The sequence below is a fragment of the Hemicordylus capensis genome, chromosome 5, assembly GCF_027244095.1.
Source record: "Hemicordylus capensis ecotype Gifberg chromosome 5, rHemCap1.1.pri, whole genome shotgun sequence".
NCBI lineage: Eukaryota > Metazoa > Chordata > Lepidosauria > Squamata > Cordylidae > Hemicordylus > Hemicordylus capensis.
In genome coordinates this window covers 72,832,064-72,854,691 of record NC_069661.1, presented here as the reverse complement: position 1 = coordinate 72,854,691, position 22,628 = coordinate 72,832,064, and the positions used below count along the sequence as shown (strand labels likewise).

Below are 22,628 nucleotides of genomic sequence, written 5' to 3'. Positions count from 1 at the left end.
GGAGAATGTGTTCCCATCCCCAAAGGGCTCACAGTTTAACACATACACTGCAGAAGCCAGCAGCAGCCACTGGAGAGATGCTGTGCTGGGTTTGGATAGGTAGTTGCTCTCCCCCTGCCAAATAAAAAGAACCACCGCTTTGAAAGGTGCCTCTTGTCAGATCACCATTTTTAAAAAATCCTACAATACATTGCCCCTACCCACTTTGTTGCATTACAATCATATGGCAAGGGGGCTGGGGCACTGTATTGGTAAAAAACATGGTTGCTATCAGCGCAGTGCAGCTGCCTTCTGCCACCCCACCACCAAGCGAAGTCGACCTGCCACCAGTAGTTTGGGAGAGACTTTTATTTATTTAAAATATTTCTAGACCACCTAAAACCTGCTGCCACCAAGACGTACCTTGGTGGCAGCAGTAGCAGCATTGACTTGGACTGTGTTACAGAGATAGCTTGTTTGGGGACTCCCAGGAGCACCCCTATACAGTACCTGGTTTGGAGCTACAGGCTTGTTCCCATTTTTGCCTTTCGGATCTCACTATTTGATCTGCATGAGCTAACTCATGAGGTATGTCAACTGGCATGTAGCCTAGGGGAAAAGTGGATCTAGAACAAACGTGGGACTGCAGGAGAACAAAATCTGTGCCCGCCTCCCTGATTAGTTTACAGGTGGGGAAACTGGAGTACACACAAGTTAATTAAGTGCTATTCTTCTCAAGAACTAGCCAAATACTCTCCCTCTATCTTGGCACGTTGGATCAGTTCAGTCTTATCAGCTTTGCAGGAAGGGATCGATAAGAGTAACAAATTCATCTCCTTCACTAACTGATAGTGATATGCACGAACCGGTCCGCAGGCCATGTTAGAGGCCTGCAAACCAGTTCGCAAGTGGCCCGGTCCAGCGGTCCAACACCGGGGGTGTGTGTCTCACTTTAAGGGCGGAGGGTTGTACTTACCCCTTCCACCGCTCTGTTTTTGTGTGAAATTTTCGGGCAGCAGCATTCCTCCCTGCCGCCCCTGCCCCCCTGTTGACCGGTAAAAGCGGAAGTAACTTCTGCACATGTGCCCGCCACGCATGTCACATGTTGCGTGTGCATGCTGTGCGGCATGCACGTCAGCGGCGGGCACATGTGTGGAAGTTACTTCCGCTTTTACCAATCAACAAGGGGTCAGGGGCGGCAGGGAGGAATGCTGCCACCCCAAAAATTTCACACAAAAACAGAGCGCCGGACAGGGAAAAGCGGCGGGAGGGGTAAGTACAACCCCCCCTGCCCTTAAAGCGAGACCAACCCCCGGCGTTGGACCATGCCTCCGCGGTCTGTGCACATCCCTACTAACCAAGTGTGAATAGCTGGCTCAAGGCATGGGAAGCTAGCTTGTTAAAATTTTCTAAAGGCACGAGATAAACATCTTATAAGGGGCTTATACAAATTCATGGTCTATCAATGGCTACTAGTCTGGTGGCTATTACTAGTCCAGCCTCAGATGCACGATGCCTCTCAATACCAGTTACAGGGAAGCAATAGCAAGAGGGAGTATGCCCTCACCTCTTGCCTGTGGGCTCACCAGAGGCATCTGGTGGTCCACTGTGTGAAACAGGATGCTAGACTAGATAGGCCTTGGGCCTGATGTAGTAGGGCTGTTCTGATGTTCTGTGTACCAGCAAAGTTGGTACGGACAATGATGTGTTTCTTTGTCTATCCCTATTGCCATTTTTGTCAACAGAAAGGTGTGGTCAGCATTCTACTTCAGGGCAAGACGCTGTCTATTTCTAGGCATGACACAATTGGTGTGTCTCTTCCTCAGATTCACCAGTTGCGTATCCATACGTTTGGGCACTGGCAACTCCATCTTGCCTTGCCTGGACTCTTGCTCCTATTCCACGCCTCCAGATCAGCCCTTTTCCCAAGCCTGGTCTGTGTAGCATGCCTGGCTGAGAGATACTGGTCTCTCAAGATCAGATCCCCTTTGGATTTTGGCTTTGGATTCCCTCTGGCTTCCAAGAGCCTCACTTGGCCCTTGGGTCCCTATTCCTGCCTTTTGCCTTCTTACCTGTCCCGGAGGAGAGGTCCTTCCAGCATCAACTGAGCTACAAGGGTCCATTCACCCATCCACCCCGGACAGATTTAGGTTGCATATCTAACCTCTGCCCTCAAACCTCTTGCTCACCTCCTTTCTTGCTCAGTCTAAAAATCCAAAGCTGTTCTCTTAAACCATTGCTCTGATCAGCCTTGAGCAAACTTAATTTGGAACTCAAGCCAAATTGCCTCTTTGTGAGCCTTAGTCCTATTGATTTGTTCGTCTTGCTAGTTAATATTGTGTTGTCTCTTAACCAATATTTCATTTCCTGCATCCCTAAAGGCTAAAATAAGCCTTGTTCTATTTTTGAACCAAACTCTGTCATTTCTTTCCAAGACCAAAGCTTTGCACAAATTTATTCAGAGGCAGGCTGCTCCATTCATGCTTGCTAGGTCCCCACACAAGTCCAAAAAGTAGTCAGGGGTGTTTGCCAATTCTCCAAGAGCAGTACCATTAACAACTGAGTCTCAGTGGCTGCCAAATTGCACTAAGTCAGGTGCTGGGCATGGCCTCTGCTATGGATCCTCCAATGGCCTTAGAACTCTAGCCAGAGCCAGGAAAACTTTGGTACCAGGCCTACCCCCAGCCTTTCAGTCAAACTGCTGGCAGGAAAAGGTGGAGAGGGAGAAAGAGAAAGACTGGCAGGGGTGGGGGAGAGAAGGTGCAGCAAGCCTGTCAACACTGTAGCTATTTAATGCTTTCTGACTGGTCAGTCACTAAAGAGGGACCAGGTTATCTTTGACTTGATGTCAGCAATACCTCTGAGAAAAGAGAAAATTCACGCAGAACCAGTTGCATTTATCAAGAGCCCATGAACATTCCTACCAAACATATAAATTGTTGCTATGACCATCTAGAAAGGTGGGCCAGAGGTCAAAATCATATGAAGAGAGGAAAGGCCTTTACCAAGAAAGGAGGGCCCAGGAAATTAGCTCAGACCAGGCAACAAACTTCAGCCCTCCAGCTGTTATTGGCCTACAACTCCCTTCATCCCTGGCTACTGTGACTGGGGATGATGCAAGCTGGAGACCAACAACAGCTGGAAGAACCACACTTACAGGTGAAACTCGGAAAATTAGAATATCGTGCAAAAGTTCATTAATTTCAGTAATGCAAATTAAAAGGTGAAACTGATATATGAGACAGACGCATTACATGCAAAGCGAGATAAGTCAAGCCTTAATTTGTTATAATTGTGATGATCATGGCGTACAGCTCATGAAAACCCCAAATCCACAATCCCAGAAAATTAGAATATTACATGGAACCAAGAAGACAAGGATTGAAGAATAGAACAATATCGGACCTCTGAAAAGTATACAGTGTACTGTGCTTGATTGGCCAGCAAACTCGCCTGACCTGACCCCATAGAGAATCTATGGGGCATTGCCAAGAGAAGGATGAGAGACATGAGACCAAACAATGCAGAATTGCTGAAGGCCGCTAATGAAGCATCCTGGTCTTCCATAATACCTCATCAGTGCCACAGGCTGACAGCATCCATGCCACGCCGCATTGAGGCAGTAATTGCTGCAAAAGGGGCCCAAACCAAGTACTGAATACATATGCATGCTTATACTTTTCAGAGGTCCGATATTGTTCTATTCTTCAATCCTTGTCTTCTTGGTTCCATGTAATATTCTAATTTTCTGAGATTGTGGAATTGGGGTTTTCATGAGCTGTACGCCATGATCATCACAATTATAACAAATTAAGGCTTGACTTATCTCGCTTTGCATGTAATGCGTCTGTCTCATATATCAGTTTCACCTTTTAATTTGCATTACTGAAATTAATGGACTTTTGCACGATATTCTAATTTTCCGAGTTTCACCTGTAGACACTCCTGGCTCGGATATTTGATCCTGAAGTGATATGCAATGGGTACCTGTTCACTGTTCCTTTTTTGCTAAAGGTCTAGCACAGGTAAGAGGTTCATGTAGATCAGGAGTAGGCAGACTTCCAGGAGCTTGCGTGTGTGCACACACCAACCACAGCCTTGGGAGCTACCAGCATGAAACACCTTGGGGAGGCAGAGTCAGCCACAAAATGCTGGGTTGGGGAGGTGGAGCCAATCACAAAAAGGCAAATTGTAATTTAACATTGACAGAATAAGGAATTTTAACATCAAACCCCCAGGTGCATGATAAGAGGTGAGCAAGAGAAAGGGCTTTGTACGAGAAGGAACTAGATAGAAATTAATGGAAGAGAAAGTAAAAGCAACTCTGAGCACTCAGAGAAAGAGTGACTAAAAATGGCAGAATCATGTCCTCACTCAGCCAGCCAATCAGATCTGCAATATTGACTGTGAGGGAAAGGAAAGAGAAACAAGGCCAAATACCTGGAGAACAAAGAAGCCCAGAAGAGTTACCTAATGCCCACTCTGATGTAGACAACAGCAGCAGAGATGCACTAAAAAAATCCAGGGCATTTGTAAAGATTTAACAAGTTGTTCTAGTAAGAACGAATCAGCCTACTTTCCTTTCACAGTCTCCACAACACGACTAAATTGGGTTCAAATCGAGGTCCACAAGTCAGATCTCTTGCACTTCAAATGTTCATGCATCCGCCATCTTAGATTGGGGTAGAGACATAATCACAAGTTACGCCATTGAGGTGTCCCTACAGCTGCAGCAAATTTGGTTCAAATCCGTTAAGCGGTGCATAGGTTAGTCCACTTGCAACTCCAAAGTTTATGCATCCGCCATCATTAAACAGGGTGGATTACATCACCACAGGCTATTACTATTATTAATTCGATTTCTACATCATCCTTCCAAAAATGGCTCAAGACGGTTTACACAGAGAAATAATAAATAAGATGGCTATGCCATCGAGGTGTCCCTGTGTGCCATTCATTGCAACTGTTTAAACCAATTTGGTTTAAATTTATTAGACAGTCCACAAATTAGCCTGTTTGCACCTCAGATGTTCACACAGCAGCCATCTTGAATTGGAGTGGATGATATCATCACACACCATGCCATTTGGGTGTCCCTATGTGTCTCTACAGCTGTAACAAATTTGGTTCAAATTAGTTAAGCGGTTCGAAAGTTAGCCCACTTGTGCCTCAAATGTTTACATGTCCGCCATCTTGGATCGGGGTGGATGACATCATCAAAAACTACGCCAGTGAGGTGTCCCTACAACTGTACCTGATTTGGTTCATATTGGTCCAGGCAATGCAAAGTTGATGGTGGGAGAGACACACACACACACACACACACACACACACACACACACACACACACACACAGCCAAGTGATCTCATAAGCCTACTGGAAAGTGGGCTAATAAAAACAGCTTGATTAGGGCAAGTTTCAAGTCTAAAGCTGAGTAAAAGAGATCCGATCCTCCTACTCCACTTTTCAGGGATAACAGCCCACATGACTGGCATTTCCAGGTGATGTTTGTACTCAGGAAAAGCCTCTGGGTAGAGACTGTAGTGAAGTAAACAGGAAGGAGCATTCCCAAGCATCACAATAAAGTTGTTTAAACCTGTAAAACCATTTGAGAGGGTAGAAGATAAGGTATTCCTCATCATCCTAAAGTTTGAGCATTTTTAAAATGCTGTTTGACAAGGCAGTCCTAGGACCTTCCTATCACAGATCGAGCACAAAACTGCTAACAATGTGCTATCCTAACTTAAGTCTCATGACCCCTGTAGTAGACAACCAGAAAGTCAAACGCACATGAGGGAAAGAGACTCAGAAATTTCCTCTACTCGATTTTATATTTAAGTAAGACTTCTGAGAACAAAAACCATAGCAACAAGGATAACAGCATAGCAACAGAAGCTGCTGCTCAAAAGCAGAATTAGGTAGTTTGTTGAAGTGCTTAGGTCTGAAGGTCTATTTGTGGGATTAAAGCATATTTTGAAAAATGACAATGACAGTCACTGTCAATATAAGGCATCAAGTTGCGATAGAAATTGTTTGCTACACAATAAGCCATTCCTTGTGCAAGTGTAAACTCTGCAAGATTCTCATTTTAGCTAGAAGTCTTCATGCAACTTGCAACCTTATCACTTTGATTTCAGAGAGGTTATATGTACATTAGTCTGGATATTTGGCAGAACCACCAAAACTGCCATCTTCTCAGAGAAGGCCCACTAGTACCCACGAACCACCAGATGATCATTCCCAATTTAAGATGTGGAGCAGTGTTCTCTCTAATTTTTTTCATCTGACTGCAAAATGAGTTGTTCTGGGCAGCAGTATCAAGGCAGTGTCTGCACATGTGCATTCAGAATGGGGCCTTCTTGATTCAACCTGAGCAGGATCCAAAATTAACTGAGCGGACATCAAAAAACCTGTGAACGTGCGCACATGCGCACGCCTTAGAGGGAACACTGACGTGGAGCAACAATTGCTATGCCAGAACGATGTCACAGCACTGCACTGGTGACATGAGCAAATTCAAGTCACTGTACCTGAACAGCAGCCAGGTGCTTGAAGTTGCCAACTAGCAACAGCTACCATCTTCCAATATATCAAAGCTGTGATGATGCAATTGGAAGGTGGAGGGAGTACATGGTGTTAAGGCTTTCCTATACAGAAGCTGAGGGATATTGGCAAGATTCCAAGGGAAGGCAGTGTTACACACTGCACATACCCTTCTTTAGCAATCCTCATCAACACACCTGTCAGAGAGAGGGCTCACGCTAAGAACAGGGGAACAGCCCTGCTAAATCAGGCCCAAGGCCTAGCTAGTCCAGCATCCTGTTTCACACAATAGCCCACCAGATGCCTTTGGGGAGCCCACAGGCAAAAGGTGGATGAGGGCATGCCCTCTCTCCTGCTGTTGCTCCCCTGCAATTGGTATTTAGGGGCATCTTGCCTCTGAGGCTGGAGGTGGCCTACAGTAGCCATTGATAGACCTGTCCTCCATGAGTTTATCTAAGCTCTTCTTGAAGCCATCCAGGCTGCCACATCTTGTTGCAGAGAATTCCATAGGTTGATTATGTGGTGTGTGAAAAGTACTTCCTTGTGTCGGTCCGAAGTTTCTTGGGCATCAGTTTAATGGGATGACCCTTGGTTCTAGTGTTGTGGGAGAAGGAGAAAAAAAATCTCTCCATACCATGCATAATTTTAGACCCCATCGCCTCTCCCCTTAGTCTTTTTTTGTAAACCAAAGAGTCCCAAGTGTTGTAGCCTTGCCTCATAAGAAAGGTGCTCTGGGCCCCAGATCATCTTGGTTGCCCTCTTCTGCACCTTCTCCAGTTCTATAACGTCCATTTTGTGGTATGGTGACCAGAACTGCCCAGGGACTTTTTTGTCTAGGGTGGTACAGTATACAAATGTACTACATAAAGCAACAAAATGCACACAGTATTCCAAATGTGGCCACACCATAGGTTTGTATATGGGCATTATATTAGTTTTATTTATAATACTTGCTCTTCTTTCCTATTACACTTGCAAGATGCACCTCTTGCCAAAAAGAGTAGAAAGAAGTGGCATTTAACACCAGAAACTGTGTTTGAAGCTGAACACTTCTCCTGAGTACACTAACTTCAGCATGGTCTGCTGTATCAACCATGGGAATGTTTAAAAGGACAGTTATTTACAAATTATCCCAAACTGCAGTCTCACTGTAGATATGCAAATAAAATTTCCCCTGCAATGCAGTAGAGTTTTTCCTTCAGCCTCCCCTGCAATTCCTTCCATACACACATGTTTTTTTCTCTACTTGAAAGTTTGGAATTACCTGCTTCTATCGACTTTGGGTTCTTTAAAAAAAAAAAAAAGCACACACATACAAAAGGTGCATCCAAATTAAAGATAAAACTCAGTCTTCATGGGGCTTCTGAACATCCCAGTAATGAACTATCTGGCAAGTCATTTACAGCCTTGGTAACTCAATGCGGTCTATGAACATCCTGTTGGGCTCACATACACCCTTCCTGCCCTCTTGTAAGCATATTTCCTTCTCTATTTCCTGGTTCATAGCAACCTAATTGCGCAGTTGGGAAGCAACTTGCCTAGAGAGCAGGAGGCTGTTGATTTGAATCCCTGCTGGTGTGTTTCCCAGAATATGGGAAACTCCTATATTGGGCAGCAGCGATATAGGAAGGTACTGAAAGCCATCATCTCATATTGTGCAGAAGAAGGCAATGGTAAAGCCCTCCTGTATTCTACCAGAAAACCACAGGGCTCTGTGGTCGCCAGGAGTCAACACCAACTCGACAGCACAACCAACTTCTTGGTTCATAGTAACCCGAGTTTACCTTGATGTCCAGGTCAAACAAATGACAATTGTCATTAATAGTAACTTGCAGATTTCAGACCCTGGTTTGGAGGTAAATTATGATCATTAACTAGAAGATGGGGGACTGAACTGGCACATACATAGAGAGGGAGTGCATGAGCCTGCAACATGTTGCTAGCTGCTAAGCCATGGTCAACTGGGCCACTTAGTGCTTCCTTTCTTTGTGTACAGATTAGCAATGTGAAAGCCCAAGTTAAGAGATACCAGTTGGGTTTCATTTTTAACCCCATGGCTGAGAGTAGAAAGGTAGAAACCATTACAGTGTATGCTCTTATAGATGAAGGAGAGTGCTGATAAATATTCATTACTACTACTGCCAATATTGTCTTTAATGGGAAGTGGGAATTGAACCTTCTGGCCATGTTAACAGTAGAAGCATACATGTATCTATATTGTCAAGTACATCAGATTTAGAAGTAGCAAACATGAAAACAGTTGCATGGCTTATGTTTGACAGAATAACTATTTAAATACTGGCCTTTTAAATAGAGAATATTAGCAATTGGTTTACATAAGGAAATAGACTAACATGCAACTGAGAAACTTGTTTCAGTTCATAGATGTCTTCTGTTTTCAGAAGTAGCAGTACAGTGAAAATTCAGAATAAGTGGATGTGTTCTCCAAACAGATACTGACTAGACAAAATTCAATTATTCTTGCTTTTAGATAGCTGTTATCATAACTAGTGTGCAGTAGCCAATTTTACCCATAATTACTGCATGAATTTGATAGGGCTCACTTGTCCTAGAAGTTTGGTTGCCTAAACTCAAAGATCTGATGTTAGTGCCTAATTTAATGAGTTTTACGATCTTGGTTTGGAAATATATGTAGTTTTCCAGTGTGTCATGCATTTTTCTTGTACCTCAAACACACTCTGAGGGTAGTCAGTTCTAGAACTTTGAGATATTCCAATATTCTGACTTAAATTCCCTTGTGCACAAGCAGCATTATAAGGTTATCATATCAGACAGCATTAGGAGCAGGACCACGGACTGACCAAGTTATTTTCAGAGAAGTGCTAAACTTGCCTGCATATGTGTTGGCTTTGTTCAGAAGGTCTGTGCATGCATGCATATCAGCAAAAGCACGGATGCCCAAACAGTTGACAGGATGAAGCTGGGTTTCCAAAAAATCACAGCAACTCTTCTTTACATCTTGTAATTGCAACAAACTAGCAGCTGGGAGAAGTACCTATAACAACCAAAACTATATGAGTACATGTAGTCAACATTACAGACACACACAACTTAATGCAAACATATTTTGAGTAGTATTAGAATCGATAAAGGTCTACATTCATCTTCTTGCATTTACAAGCGTTTTGTGAATACTTCTATTCATCCTACATTTCCTTATTACTCTGTCTCACTGGCCTTTAGATGCAGTTTATCTACCAAATATTGAGTCACTGCAAAAAGCACATCCCCCTCTTAGCCACTATATAATACAACTTCAAGTTCTTCTAATCTTCAAGTGATTCTTCCTTCAGTCTTCATTTAATTGCTAACAATACGATTTGGTCACATTACACCTGCAGGGTTAGGAAATTTATATATGTTAGAAGGGTTTAAGGTTAATTACATTTCTGCCCAAGTTCTTTCACGCTCAGCATTTCATAAAACCCAAGTAGACTCCAGCCTCGCCAGAAGAGACAGTTAGCTACACTAGTTTTTATGCAGGAGAACAAAGAGCAGCATGTTAAACTCAATAAGAACTCACCTCCCACACCAAACATTTTTAAAATGTTTTTTTTAAAAAAATCTGAATCCAAAGTTCTATTGCACTCCCAAACATATATGAAACATCTGTATCAGTAAGCTTTCCTACTCACTTAAATTGGGGGGTGGGTGAGTTTCATGTGTTTTATGCTCTGCTCCATGTTGTGAAAGCACATACATGCTGTGTATATGCAGAGAAGGGTGCACACATACATAAGCTTCATTGGAGCTCTCATGTTGCAACTGGGCTAAAGTGACATAGTACGTTTGTCAACATACCATCATTGCTGAATTTTAGATAAATCTATAGATAAAGTAGAATGGAACACAGTATTTGTAGAAGTTTTGCTTTGCTTAAAAATCACGAGGAAAATGATAGTCTGGTAAGCTAGAAGACCAAAACTCGTTTTGCTAATCTTCAATTACCATTTTACAGGAATAAAATTAATTTCCCTTTCTTCCAGAATATTCTAATCCCCTCTTTGATACAGATTTATGGGAACATCTTAAGCATTGTTTTATCAAGACACTATTAATTGATTTCCCATGCCATACTTGCAACAGCAATTTACGTAAAGAATCATAGGAAAGAGGTGAATGCCACCTTCTCCTGCCCTTGTTTACATGATTTTGATCAATAATTGCTATTTCCCCTTCTGGCTGTTCTGCAAGCTCTTTGACGTTGGGAAGCAATGCCAACCACGCACAAAGCCTCGTCTTGCTTCTTTGTAATGCCAGGTCAGTCCAGAATAAACCTGAAATCATCCATGATTTGATTCTGGATGAAGGTGCCAATCTGGTATGCATTACAGAGACTTGGTTGTGGGAAGCTGGTGGCCTGGTCTGGTCCCAGATTCTCCATCCAGGGCACTCTGTCAAGAATCAGGAGAGGGGATGTGGGCAGGAGTGGCTGTGGTCTATAAGAACAAAATTCTCCTCGCCAGGATCCCTGTTGAAGTGTCTGTCCATATTGAATGCGTGTACCTATGTTTGGGGACCAGTGATAGACTGGGACTTCTGTTGATGTACTGATTGCCCTGCTGCCCAACAGAGTCCCTAACTGAGCTGACGGACTTGGTCTCGGGATTGGCGTTGGGAGTCTCCCAGGCTTCTGGTGGTGGGGGACTTCAATGTTCACTTTGGGACCAATTTGTCCGGGGTGGCTCAGGAGTCCATAGTGGCCATGACAACTATGGGCCTATCCCAAGTGGTCTTGGGGACTGACACATATTGCTGATCACACGCTTGACCTGGTCTTTCACTCTGAACAGGGTGGTGTATCCTGTGATTTCCCCATTGTTATGGATGGACCACCATCTGGTTAAGGTTGGACTCATGGCTACATCTCATCTCCTCAGTGGCAGAGAGCCCATTAAGATGGTCCGTCTGAAAAGGTTACTGGATCCAATAGGATTCCAAGAAGCCTTGGAGGGATTTAGCATTTGGTCTGCTGGTGACCCTGTCAACACTCTTGTGAAGAACTGGAATAATCAACTCACCTACGCAGTGGACACAATCGCTCCTAAGCGTCCTCTCCAACCCACTTCAAAACTGGCCCCTCTCCTGTATTGTGTCCGCAAGTTCACATCCAGCAGAGTTGTTCAGGGTCGTGAAGGGGCTAATGTGTGCCTCTTCCCCATTGAATCAGTATCCGGAACCAACTAATACTTGCTGTGACCTTTTAAATTAGTTTTTTTGGGTGGACAAAATCTCTTGTATTCGGGCTGACTTTGATTCAAACTCCACAATTGTTACAGAGTCTGATGCCAAGGTGTCCAGCAGCAACTCTTATGTGATGACCCTGGATCAGTTTCAGTTTGTGACCCCTGAGGATGTGGACAAGTTGTTTGGAATAGTGTGCCCTACTACTTGCCCTCTTGATCCTTGTGTGACATGGCTTATACTATCTATCAGGTAGGCTGTTGCAGAGGGCCTTGTAGAGATTATAAATGCTTCTCTGAGAGAAGGCAGGATGCCTCTTTGTCTTAAGGAGGCAATCCTTAGACCGTTTCTGAAGAAGCCTGCCTTGGATCCCTCAAAGTTAAGCAATTACAGGCCAGTCTCCAACCTTCCATGGCTATACAAGGTGATTGAGAAGGTGGTGGCCTCCCAGTTCCAGGTAGTCTTGGAGGAAACTGATTATCTAGACCCATTTCAAACTGGCTTTCGGGTGGGCTATAGAGTGGAGACTGCCTTGGTCGGCCTGATGGATGATCTCCAATTGGGAATTGACAGAGGGAGTGTGACTCTGTTGGTCCTTTTGGATCTCTCAGCAACTCTCAATACTATTGGCCATAGTATCCTTCTGGAACGTCTGAGGGGTTAAGGGTGTGAGGCACTGCTTTGCAGTAGTTCCGCTCCTACCTCACAGGAAGATTCCAGATAGTGACTCTTGGAGACTATTGTTCTTCAAAATCTGAACTTTTGTATGTTGTTTGTTTCCGATGTTTAACATCTACATGAAACCACTGGGAGAGATCATTAGGAGATTTGGTGCAGGGTGCTATCAGTATGCTGATGACACCCAAATCTATTGCTCCATGTCAACATAATCGGGAGAATTCATAACCTCCCTAAATGCCTGCCTGGAGTCAGTAACAGGTTGGATGAGGGATAACAGACTGAGGCTGAATCCAGATAAGACGGAGGTATTTATTGTGCGGGGTTGAAACTTGGGAAGCGATGTTGATCTGCCAGTTCTGGATGGGGCTACGTTCCCCTAGAAGGAACAGGTACACAGTCTAGGGGTGCTTCTGGATCTGAACTTCTCCCTGGTGTCCCAAGTTGATGTGGTAGCCAGAGGTGCTTTTTATTGGTTTCAGCTGATAAGCCAGCTACATCCGTTTCTTGAGATGAATGACCCCAAAACAGTGGTACATATGCTGGAAACCTCTAGGTTGGATTACTGCAATGCGTTCTATGTCTCTGCAGCTACTATTTGTATTTTGTACTGTTTTTATGCTTGTGTTTTAAATTTTTAATCAGATTTATTTTATAATTTTAAGCTTAATGTTTTAATTGTGTCTTTTTTACAATCTTGTTTTTAAATTTTGCTGTGAACCACCTTGGGATTGTTTTGATGAAAGGCAGTATATAAAATAAAAAAATAAAAAAAATATTTATTTATTTAAATATGGGGCTGCCTTTGTAGGTAGTCTGGAAACTGCAGTTGGTCCAGAAGACTGTTGTCAGGTTGGTCTCTGGGTCATCTAGGAGAGACCATATTACTCCTGTGATGAAAGAACTACACTGGGTGCTGATATGTTTCCGGGCAAAATAAAAGGTGCTGGTAATTACCTATAAAGCCCTAAACAGCTTAGGCCCTGGATATTCAAGAGAACGTCTTCTTCGCCATGAGCTCCACTGCCTTTTAAGATCATCTGAAGAGGTTCATCTGCAGTTGGTGCCAACTTGTCTGGCGGCTACTCGGGAACAGGCCTTCTCTATTGCTGCCACTGGACTTTGGAATGTGCTCCCTGTTGAAATAAGAGCCTCCCCATCTCTGGCAACTTTTAAAAAGGCACTGAAGACACATTTATTCACCCAGGCTTTTAATTAGATTTGTAGTTTTAATCTTCTTATACTGGGTTTTAACTGTTTTAAAGGATTTTGGTTGTAAACCACCTAGAGAAACAAATTTTGGGTGGCACAGAATAATTTAAATAATAAACAAAAAATTATTTCTGAGGGCCTTTAACAGATGTCTGCACAATTTAAGAGTGTACACACCTGACCTACATTCTTCCTTTTAAAATTATGCCTTCAATAAGTGGCATTACAGATGTTTAAAATAACTATTTGACAGCATCTCATTACCACATCTAAAATCAAGCAATCTTGGAAAATAAGTTAGATCATGCACTTGTCAATAGGGATGTGCAAACCGGCTCAAACTTGGACCAGTTGGGTTCGAAGGCTCAGATTCAGACCAAACAGGGCATTGCATTGGCAATGCTGGTCCGAGTTTGAACCCGGTTTGGTTTGAGCCTGTTCAAGCTGGTTCGAAGGTTCTAGTGGCCATTTTAGATCTTGTCCTCCATTTTTTGTGACTTGTTTTACTTGATTTCACTGGCTGGGCTTTTGCTTCCCTGATTGGCCAGATGAGTCTGGCTCTCTGGTAGGCTGTGCACTGTGCCAGTCCTTGAGAATTGGCACCCTACTGGCTGGGGGGGGAGGCAAATGTGGGGGCTCCCAAAGGAGGAAGTTTCAAATCCTATTTAAAGCTAAGACTCTGGCCTAGCCAAATCATTCTGGCTGTAGTTGCTGCTTGGCTTCCTCTCGCCCCTGATGCTGCTGGTTCTGCTCATGTGGTGAGGGTCTGCTTGGCAGACTGGTGCTGTGTTTTTGTCCCCAACCCCTGTTCCCTTCTGCCTATTTCTCTCTGGCCCTGCTTTAAACTTTTTCTTCCCCAACTGTATGTGTGTCTGTTCTGCTGTGTGTTTGTCCTGCTGCTTTTATTTCCCCCCCCTGAGTGAGTGTCTGTGTGTGTCTCTCTTCTCTCTCTTCTGGGCTAGGGGGCCCAGGCCCTTTGGCCCGAGGCCTCTCTCTGGCCCATCCATTTTTCTAACCCAGACTTTCCCCCACCTTTTGCTTTGGTGCTTGCTGCCTCAGCTCAGCAGCCACTGCCAGTTGTTCCCCCCCTGGGCTCTTTGGGGTCCCCCCCCACTTGTTTTCTCTGGAGAAGGTGCTTTTCTTTGTTAATCTCTTTCTTGCTGTGCTTAGCACACCACCTGCTCCAGACCCAACTCTCCCCATCCCCCATTCCCACAGCATTTCCCCCCACCAGCGTTTTTATTTATTCTATTAGTGTTTTTACTTATTTTATTAGTGTTTGAATTTGTTTTTTGGGTCGGTGAAAATGCTGGAAAGTTTTTTTTATTCCGCCCCACCCCCACCCCAGCTGTGCCAGCCTGCCACTGGTCTGGATCTTCCTCCTTTTTTTCCTGACCAGTGTGTGGGGCAGAAGATCTCCAGGAAGACTGAAAGAGTAAGTGGTTAGGTTGTGTTGTCCCCTTTCCCCCCTTTAGTTTTTTTTAAATAGGGCCTCCTTTTTTCGTATTTGGGTATGGGGAGGTATATTTTCTGTGTTTTTTCTTTGCAGGTTGTTTCTTTTTACAGGTTCCCTCCCACCAATACAATACTTTGTAGTGTATTGATTGCATTGTTTTTCATTGTATTGTATTGTTGTGGGTGGGTAGGCTTCTTTTAAAAGGAGTTTACTTAAATAGGGTTTTTTTTAAGGCTCCCCCCAATATGGTTTTTTAAGGTTCCTTTCTCTCCAATAGGTTTTTAAAAAAAATCCCACTCCTTTAAAAAATTTTTTTCTTCATTTTAATTTTTTTTTTAACAGTTTTTTCATGGGAAAGTCTGAGTGCCGTGCAGGGTGGCAGGCAGAGGGGGTAGGGGTCTCCAAGCTGGTGCAGGGGGCCACAGTAGGCACAGAAGATGCCATCCTGGGGTGCCACAGGTTCCCATTGGCATATTCTTTGGACCAGCAGGTTCCTCTCCTATCCAGAGGAGCCTGCTGCTGCCGAACCAGTGGCGGGTCCATCAGGTGGTGTGCCACCAGTGTTGCCGCTCTGTGTGGAGCCTGGTGGTGCGGGGGGGCTCTCCTGCCAGAGAAGCTCCTTCCATGGTGGAAGCAGAGGGCAGCAAATTGACAGCTGGCAGTGCAGCCAAATTTTCCCTCTCTCCTGCAGTCCCTCCAACGCTTCTCTCACCACTCAGTGGGGGCTACCCTGATGATGCCAAGGTTGTGGCGGAGTCCAGTGCTGGGTCCTCCAAGTCTGGCTCAGAGGAGGAAGGGTCTGATGCTGAAGTGGAGCGGGCGGCCCCTCTGCAGTGAAGCCAGGCCCTTCTTCTTCCATGGAGGGCGGAATGGGGGTGGATGACAGTGGTGTTTGGCTGCATTCTGAGGTCCCTCAAGATGCCCCAACCACTGCTCGCTGTGTCCACTGCAGGGCACAGGTCAGTCAGGGCAAGGATGAGAAGCATCTGAGTATGACCTCCATGTGGCAACACATGCGACGGTGTCACCTGTATCCTTGACTCCGCTAGCAGCGCTAGTGAATCTCATGTGCCTGCAACCAGCGCTGACAAGGGCAGTGCACCAGCTTCCATGAAGCAGGGCACACTGCTAGTCAAGTGGTGGACACAGTCATCAGGCAAGAAGTACCCTGGTCATGTGGACCCACATCTCCTCACCTGTCTTATAGGGGAGGTGATGGCTACTGATGACCAACCTTCTCAGGTGGTAGAGAACTCCAGCATCTGCCAGATACTCCAGTTGCTAGCGCCCAACTACACCAACAACTCAAGGACCATGTTCAGCCAGAACGTGGTCCCCTCCCTGTACAGGTGGTGCAGGGAGCTCGTGTCAGCCATGCTGCGTGCAGCACCGGCTGGCACCAGCGTGCATTTCATCACTGATCTGTGGAATAGTGAGAGTGGGATGCACGCTGCTTTCCTGGCCCTGACTGCCCACTGGTGGGGTCTGGAAAGAGAGGGGACCTCCAGTGGTGCTGCACCTGGCTCCAGCGCATCCCACACTGCATTTCGGCACAGGTGGGCCATCTTTCACATGGAAACCATGGATGTCAAGCACACTAAGGAGGAAGTGGCACCAGTATTTGGCCGCCAGATAGAGGAGTGGATCAGCGGGTTGCCACACCTCTCGCAGGGCTTCACTGTCACAGACAATGGGTCCAACATCACTGTGGCAGTAGGGTCAGTGATGTAGTGTGTGAACATCCGCTGCATAGCACACATGCTCCACCTGTCAGGGACGCCCTTGGCCTCAAGGATGCAATGCAAAGGCGTCTAGGTGCTGTTGCTACCATGGTAGGTGCTGTTGCTACCACGGCTGCGCTTGTGGAGAAGTTCCACAAGACTGCAGCCCACTTCCACCGGAGTGAGAAGTCCAGGTGCCTGCTTTGAGAGCGGCAGTGTGTCTATGGGCTTCCACAACATCTCACCCCAAAGATGTAGATCCCTGGTGGAACTCCACCTTCCTATTGTTTCAGCGCCTGCTGGAGAAGGAAGTAGCCCTTGACGACCTGGTAATAACGAGTCTTTGGGTGTGTGAGACCTATCCAACGTGGAGTGGGAGCTCATGTCCGAGATGGTGTCGGCACTTGAGCCCTTCTTGTTTGCCACAAAGAGTGTGTGTGGCGACACCACTCCACTGGGCCAGGCCCTGCCCACAGCTCTCCTCCTGGAGAAGCTGATGGGTGAACTCTGGACTTCGCTGACCACGCCAGAGAGGCGTGCTCTGGTTGGAAGGCCGAGGCAGCAAAAGCAGGGGAATGGGGCTACCTCAAATCCCCATTATTCCCTATGGGAGGAATATAAAAATTGGAAAAATCTTCAGAAATTCATCAATAATCACAGAAGTGATTGCTTTGGGGTTTGGTGGTTGGTTGGCACCCCGGATGCCTACCAACCACCCCAGTTTGTGCCACAGGTGCTCTACAAAGGGAATAATGGGCCAGTTTGCATCCCCGGTATACCCTATGTAGAACCTTTCAGAACCGGTTCAAATTGGTCTCAAATTCGAACCAAACCGGGGGTGGGGGGGTCGAGGAAAACCAAAACCGAACCTACCCACTCTGGTTTGAAGCTGGATTGAATTCAAACCAAACAGGCCAAGCCGGTTTTGTGCACATCCGTACTTGTCAAGTTTCACAGGAACTAGCAGTTTTTCCAAAGTTAATGTGAAGCTGCTTCACACAGCTTTTCTTAAGATTGAGTGCTTGTGTGTATGCCAACTACTTTTTCTATATGTTTCACAGAAATGGAAAATGTGTTGGCATTTCTTGAATGAACTTTGAGAAAACTAAAGTTTTCTGCCCAGGAAACTTAGCATCAAGCGGGTACAACAAGTTATCTAGTCCAATATAAGAATTTACTCCTTACAGTGATTTGAATGTTTTCAGGTTCCCATGTTCTCAGAGAACCAACACAGACCTACTGAAATACGTGATTGTTCCGCTTGTCTTTCAAGAAGTATGAGTCAAGATAAACATCTGTAGTGGTGGGTGGGTGGCATCTGAGTAGGCTAAAAATACATTGACATCTGTAGCACAAAGCTAAAAGCTAACACTTTACATTTCACCCAAGAACGCTATTAGCGCTCATTCATTTCAGCTGTACCAAGTTGCTCCTAAACTCATTTACAAGTATCATGTGTAACATCTCCTAAAAACAGCACCTTTTCATGATCAGTTTTCAACTGCTTAAAGACTATTGTTTTTATACCAATAAGGCAACCTTTTCTAAAATGTTCTCTTCCTTAAAAATAAAACTGGCATCAATTCAAAAGAAAGACATACACAAACAAGTTGTATGATTTAAGGTCTTGCTGATGAGTCTGTGAGAAATTTTATCTACAGTCCCTCAGGCTGAATGAGGCATATATAGAATTCAGATGGAGCAAAACCTACTGTTAGTCTAACACAAATGAAACTCATGTTAGCTGGGTGAAGTGGTTGCTCATGTATTTAGTAGAGGGTTAGCAATTCATCCGAGCATAGCATTCTTTCCAGTGGCTGTTTGGTGGTGTCCCTCTTTGGTCTTTTTTGTTGTCATCACATAAATCACTTATACAACTTTTTTGTTGAAAAGCAGTAAACATTTTAATAATAATATAATGTTATTAACAGCCTACTCTATGGTGGTAATGTCACTAAAGAAGTTCTGAGGATGCAATAAAGTCCTAAAATGCAATGTTGTCCAATAGATTAGTTCAAAGTGATCAGGAGCCCTTCTAGAACCAAGCCCTGCAAGGAGAGGTGTAGGAGCCCTGAGTGGCATGCTGAGACTTATCAGCAAAGCACTTTGGAGAACAAAAGTCACTTGTCTCAGCCATGATCTTGATACCATTGTGCTGTAGTGCAGTCATGGTGGCCCATACGAAAGAAAGTTGTCTAAAAGCAGGGCAATATATAAAAATTTATACACCACTTTTCAACAAGAAGTTGTCAAAACAGTTTACATAGCAATAAGTATGAGCTAGCAGCTGCTTGTCCCAAAGAGGCTCACAACCTAACACACAAATAACCACACACTGGAGGTACCAGCAACAGCCACTGAGAAGACACTCTGCCAGGGCTGAATAGGGACAGCTGTTCTCTTGCTACTAAGTATGAGAATCACCACTTTAAAATGCACCTCTTTGACAACTTAAAAAAGGACCACCACTTTTAAAATACACTTCTGGCAGCAAGCTTGAGTTCTCCAGCCAGAGAGCTGCCAACTTTGATTGCTACCCACTTTAGGATACTTCTGTTTGTCCTACCCAACTTTGGATTTTTTTCACCTGAACAGCTGCATTACTCTGGTTTAAGAAGTCAAATAAAATTAAAAGTACCTCCGACACATTCCTCAACTTTTGTATCACAAGTTGTTTTTTGACATGCACTTCCATTGCAGTTATACTTTTAAGATGGCTTGATTTTGCATTCTCAGAGGAAACCTCAGAACACACACATTTATATATTTCATATGGTGTCCTTCCAGGAGCCACTGCTTACCTCCCAGGATCTTACTCTTGGTATTTGCAATATTGCAGAGTTTAGAAGTTGGAAACTACATAGCTGAAGGCAAGGTGCTGGCTTTGCCAACCAATTTATACACCTTGTAAATAACATCCAGCAAGAGCAAAAGGTTTTCCAGTAAGTTATATGGTGCATTCCTGCTTCCACCTCTCATCTCATTTACTCTGACAATAGGCTGGTTCAGATGCAATGCTAGACTGGCTTAGCGCTAACTGAACAAGCATAAGGGAGTTGTGGGCTAGCAATCTGCATGCAGGGAGAGCTAGAGTGTTTGCTTTCACTTAAAGTTTTATGATACCCACGAACTTCAGTTTGTTAAGTAAATAGTGTTGTAACAAGACATGATATACAAACGTGCTTTGATATCTTGGCTTGTTTGAGCTCTAATTAGTTAAGAAACCACAGTTCCTCTAGTTTGTATGCAACAAAGATCTGCAGCTTTCCCTCCCCTCTCACATGCCCCATGGGCACATTCATATAATGCTGAACCATGGTTTAGTATTCCGTTTGAACTGGGTAATAGGGGTAAAAATTAGTGGAACCAAAGGATGAATAGCTCAAAAGCATTACCTGGTATATTATAATTCAAACGTACCCTCAAAATACTAGTGCTGTATCTTATTCCCCCTCATCCCCCAACCTTGTTAAGACTCTGGTGCTGAATTGCAACCCACAACATGGCAGCTCAAGGCAGTCTCAAAAAACAACCAGTGACAAGACTGAAATAAGATCAGGCCCTAGCAAGGCAGCTCTGAATGGATGTGAAAAGTCACTTTTGTGGGGTTAAAGAAAGTGGTTTTAGTTAAAGGTGTGGTGCTACTTCCCATTCCATCTGTGCCGAATTGGTCAAATCCAACCCAATAATTCAAGACTTAAATAACCAACAAGATAATAGGCGTCAGAAATCTTTATTGATGCTGATACGTGTGACTATGCAACAGCTTGAGACATTTTCTAATGTTTTGTGAACATTTGGCCAAACAGTTTGTTAGAAATGCTACATGCTGTACTAGATAATGAGCTGAAAGAAATTGGCAAGTCAAACCTAATGAAAGGAAGTAAGACTGTCTGCAATGCAAGAGATCATTAGAGCACAGCTATTACACATGCCATTTATATACTCTAGTAATGCAAAGTAGTAGCTATTTTTAGAGAACTGTATATACTATTTAATGCATTTCTATCCCTTACTTCAATATCAGATATTTTCAGAGAGGCCTACACACACAAATCAGGAAAAACAGAGTATATAACAAGCTCATATCAGACAGTGAATATATACCCTATCAAGAGCAGCAGACAGTTGCCTTTAACAAACATCAGTTTCCTTGTTCAGACTGAACACCCAGGATATGTTTGCCAATATTTTAATAAGTTGCAAAATTCTGCCAACAGGATACACTGCCCAACCTATGGTACAGACTTAAAAATCTAGAGCATCTCCCCCCTGCTCCAGCTAGCCCATTTTGTAGTTGCAGTAATCTGTCTTCTTTAGACCACAGCGCCTCCTGTCTATCACCAAAATCCAGCCCAGCACACATTTTAATAGCCATACTGCTGAGCACATGCAGTGCATGTTTGGATTCCTCACATTAAAAGTACAACAAGTTCCATGGTGACACATATCCAACTGCCTTTAGGGCTTTATGCCAGGCTCTGCTGCCCTGCAAGAGGCGGTAGTGTCTCCTTCTAAAGCTTCATACTGGAACCAATTGGATTATTTCAAAGGCAATTATAAACACCCAAGGTTCACATAGTGGAAGCACTGAAACAAGTAGCCAAATCAAAAAGTGAGAGCAAGCAGAAGTGCCCTCCCTCGGAATAGGATGTCAGACACCACTATCAAAATGAGTGCAATCCTTTCTTCTCCCAGAAGAGGTGAGCTATTCCAAGCCTCTATTCCACCTCTGAACAATAGCTGAAGTTTTCCATGGAACACACCTCACTTTATTGGCTCAGCCCCAAATATGTATTACCGAACATTAACACCAGCAACAAAAACATATTTTCTACTGCAAAGGCCAGCAGCCCACTTTATCATATTGGCTAAGTGTTCTATTCCAACCATTTTCATCAATAAGACAGATAACAACAAGTAGTGCGAGGCATCCTCAATAACGTGATTACCACATACACAATGTTTTAGCTCTGAGGTTGATGTAAATGAAAAAGATGGTAGAAAAACTTTCACAAATACTTGGATTGAAATTCCAGTAGCTGAATTTGAACCTGAAGAATCCAGAAGGGTATCCAACTGAGAAACACCGAGTCCCCACTCCATCTAGAAACACACACTTTCCTCAGCCAAGTATCGGAGCTTGGCTGAGGGAAATATGCAGTCTGGCAGAAAAACTGAGGCAAGGTAAGTACCCCTTTTACTATTAAAAAATATCAGTCCCTTACTTACTTCCCCAAATGTAATTGAGCACAAACTGTCCAGACACTCAGAACTACTACCACCACATCTGGATTGACCCCAAGGCATCATGTCACAACTCTCAATAAAAACTTGCAGGGCTGCCTGCTAGGCAGAAGAATCTTCAGATAATCAAGCTTATTTGTCTTGCAAGGTATTAGCTAAAGGCAGACCACTCCAATTGACAGTTTGAACAAAATGTTATTAAGATTATACTGACATTCAGATGGATGCCCAGGAAAAACAGTTGTTATAATATTCAAAGCTGAAAAAATTCCTGCTGCACAAGAGCAAAACGATTACTTTTTTAAAAGGATGTGGGCAACATCAGTGTAGCGAAGATCCCCACTATGATGAGACTACTAGGGCAACCAGAAGTGCCATGTACTGTCATTCAACCCTTCAGCTGTGCTTAAGCACTGCAAATGTAGAGAGAAAGGTTAGTAAGGTGAGAAACCAACATTTAGAGATTGAAACCGAAGTCTGCTAGACTAGCAGCGATCAGCATCCAATTTCTAGTAATCCAACCCTCACGTGTCTTTTTAGGAACAGTGCAAATTTATAACGATAGTCACATTTTATACCTATTTCT

General features: G+C 44.1%; 1 protein-coding gene across 8 annotated transcripts in view; it reads right to left on the bottom strand.

Moving 5' to 3' along the window:
* KLHL2 (kelch like family member 2) overlaps positions 1-22,628 on the bottom strand; it is a 96,296-nt gene that overhangs the window by 49,513 nt on the left and 24,155 nt on the right. For 7 of the 8 annotated variants that reach the window (XM_053252473.1, XM_053252474.1, XM_053252479.1 and 4 more), the window contains one exon: positions 9,377-9,539. In XM_053252473.1, coding sequence (XP_053108448.1) covers positions 9,377-9,539 — 163 coding nt within the window. Of the gene's footprint in view, positions 1-9,376; positions 9,540-13,363; positions 13,513-22,628 lie in introns of those variants that run through there. The other variant, XM_053252480.1, reaches the window with a different exon arrangement.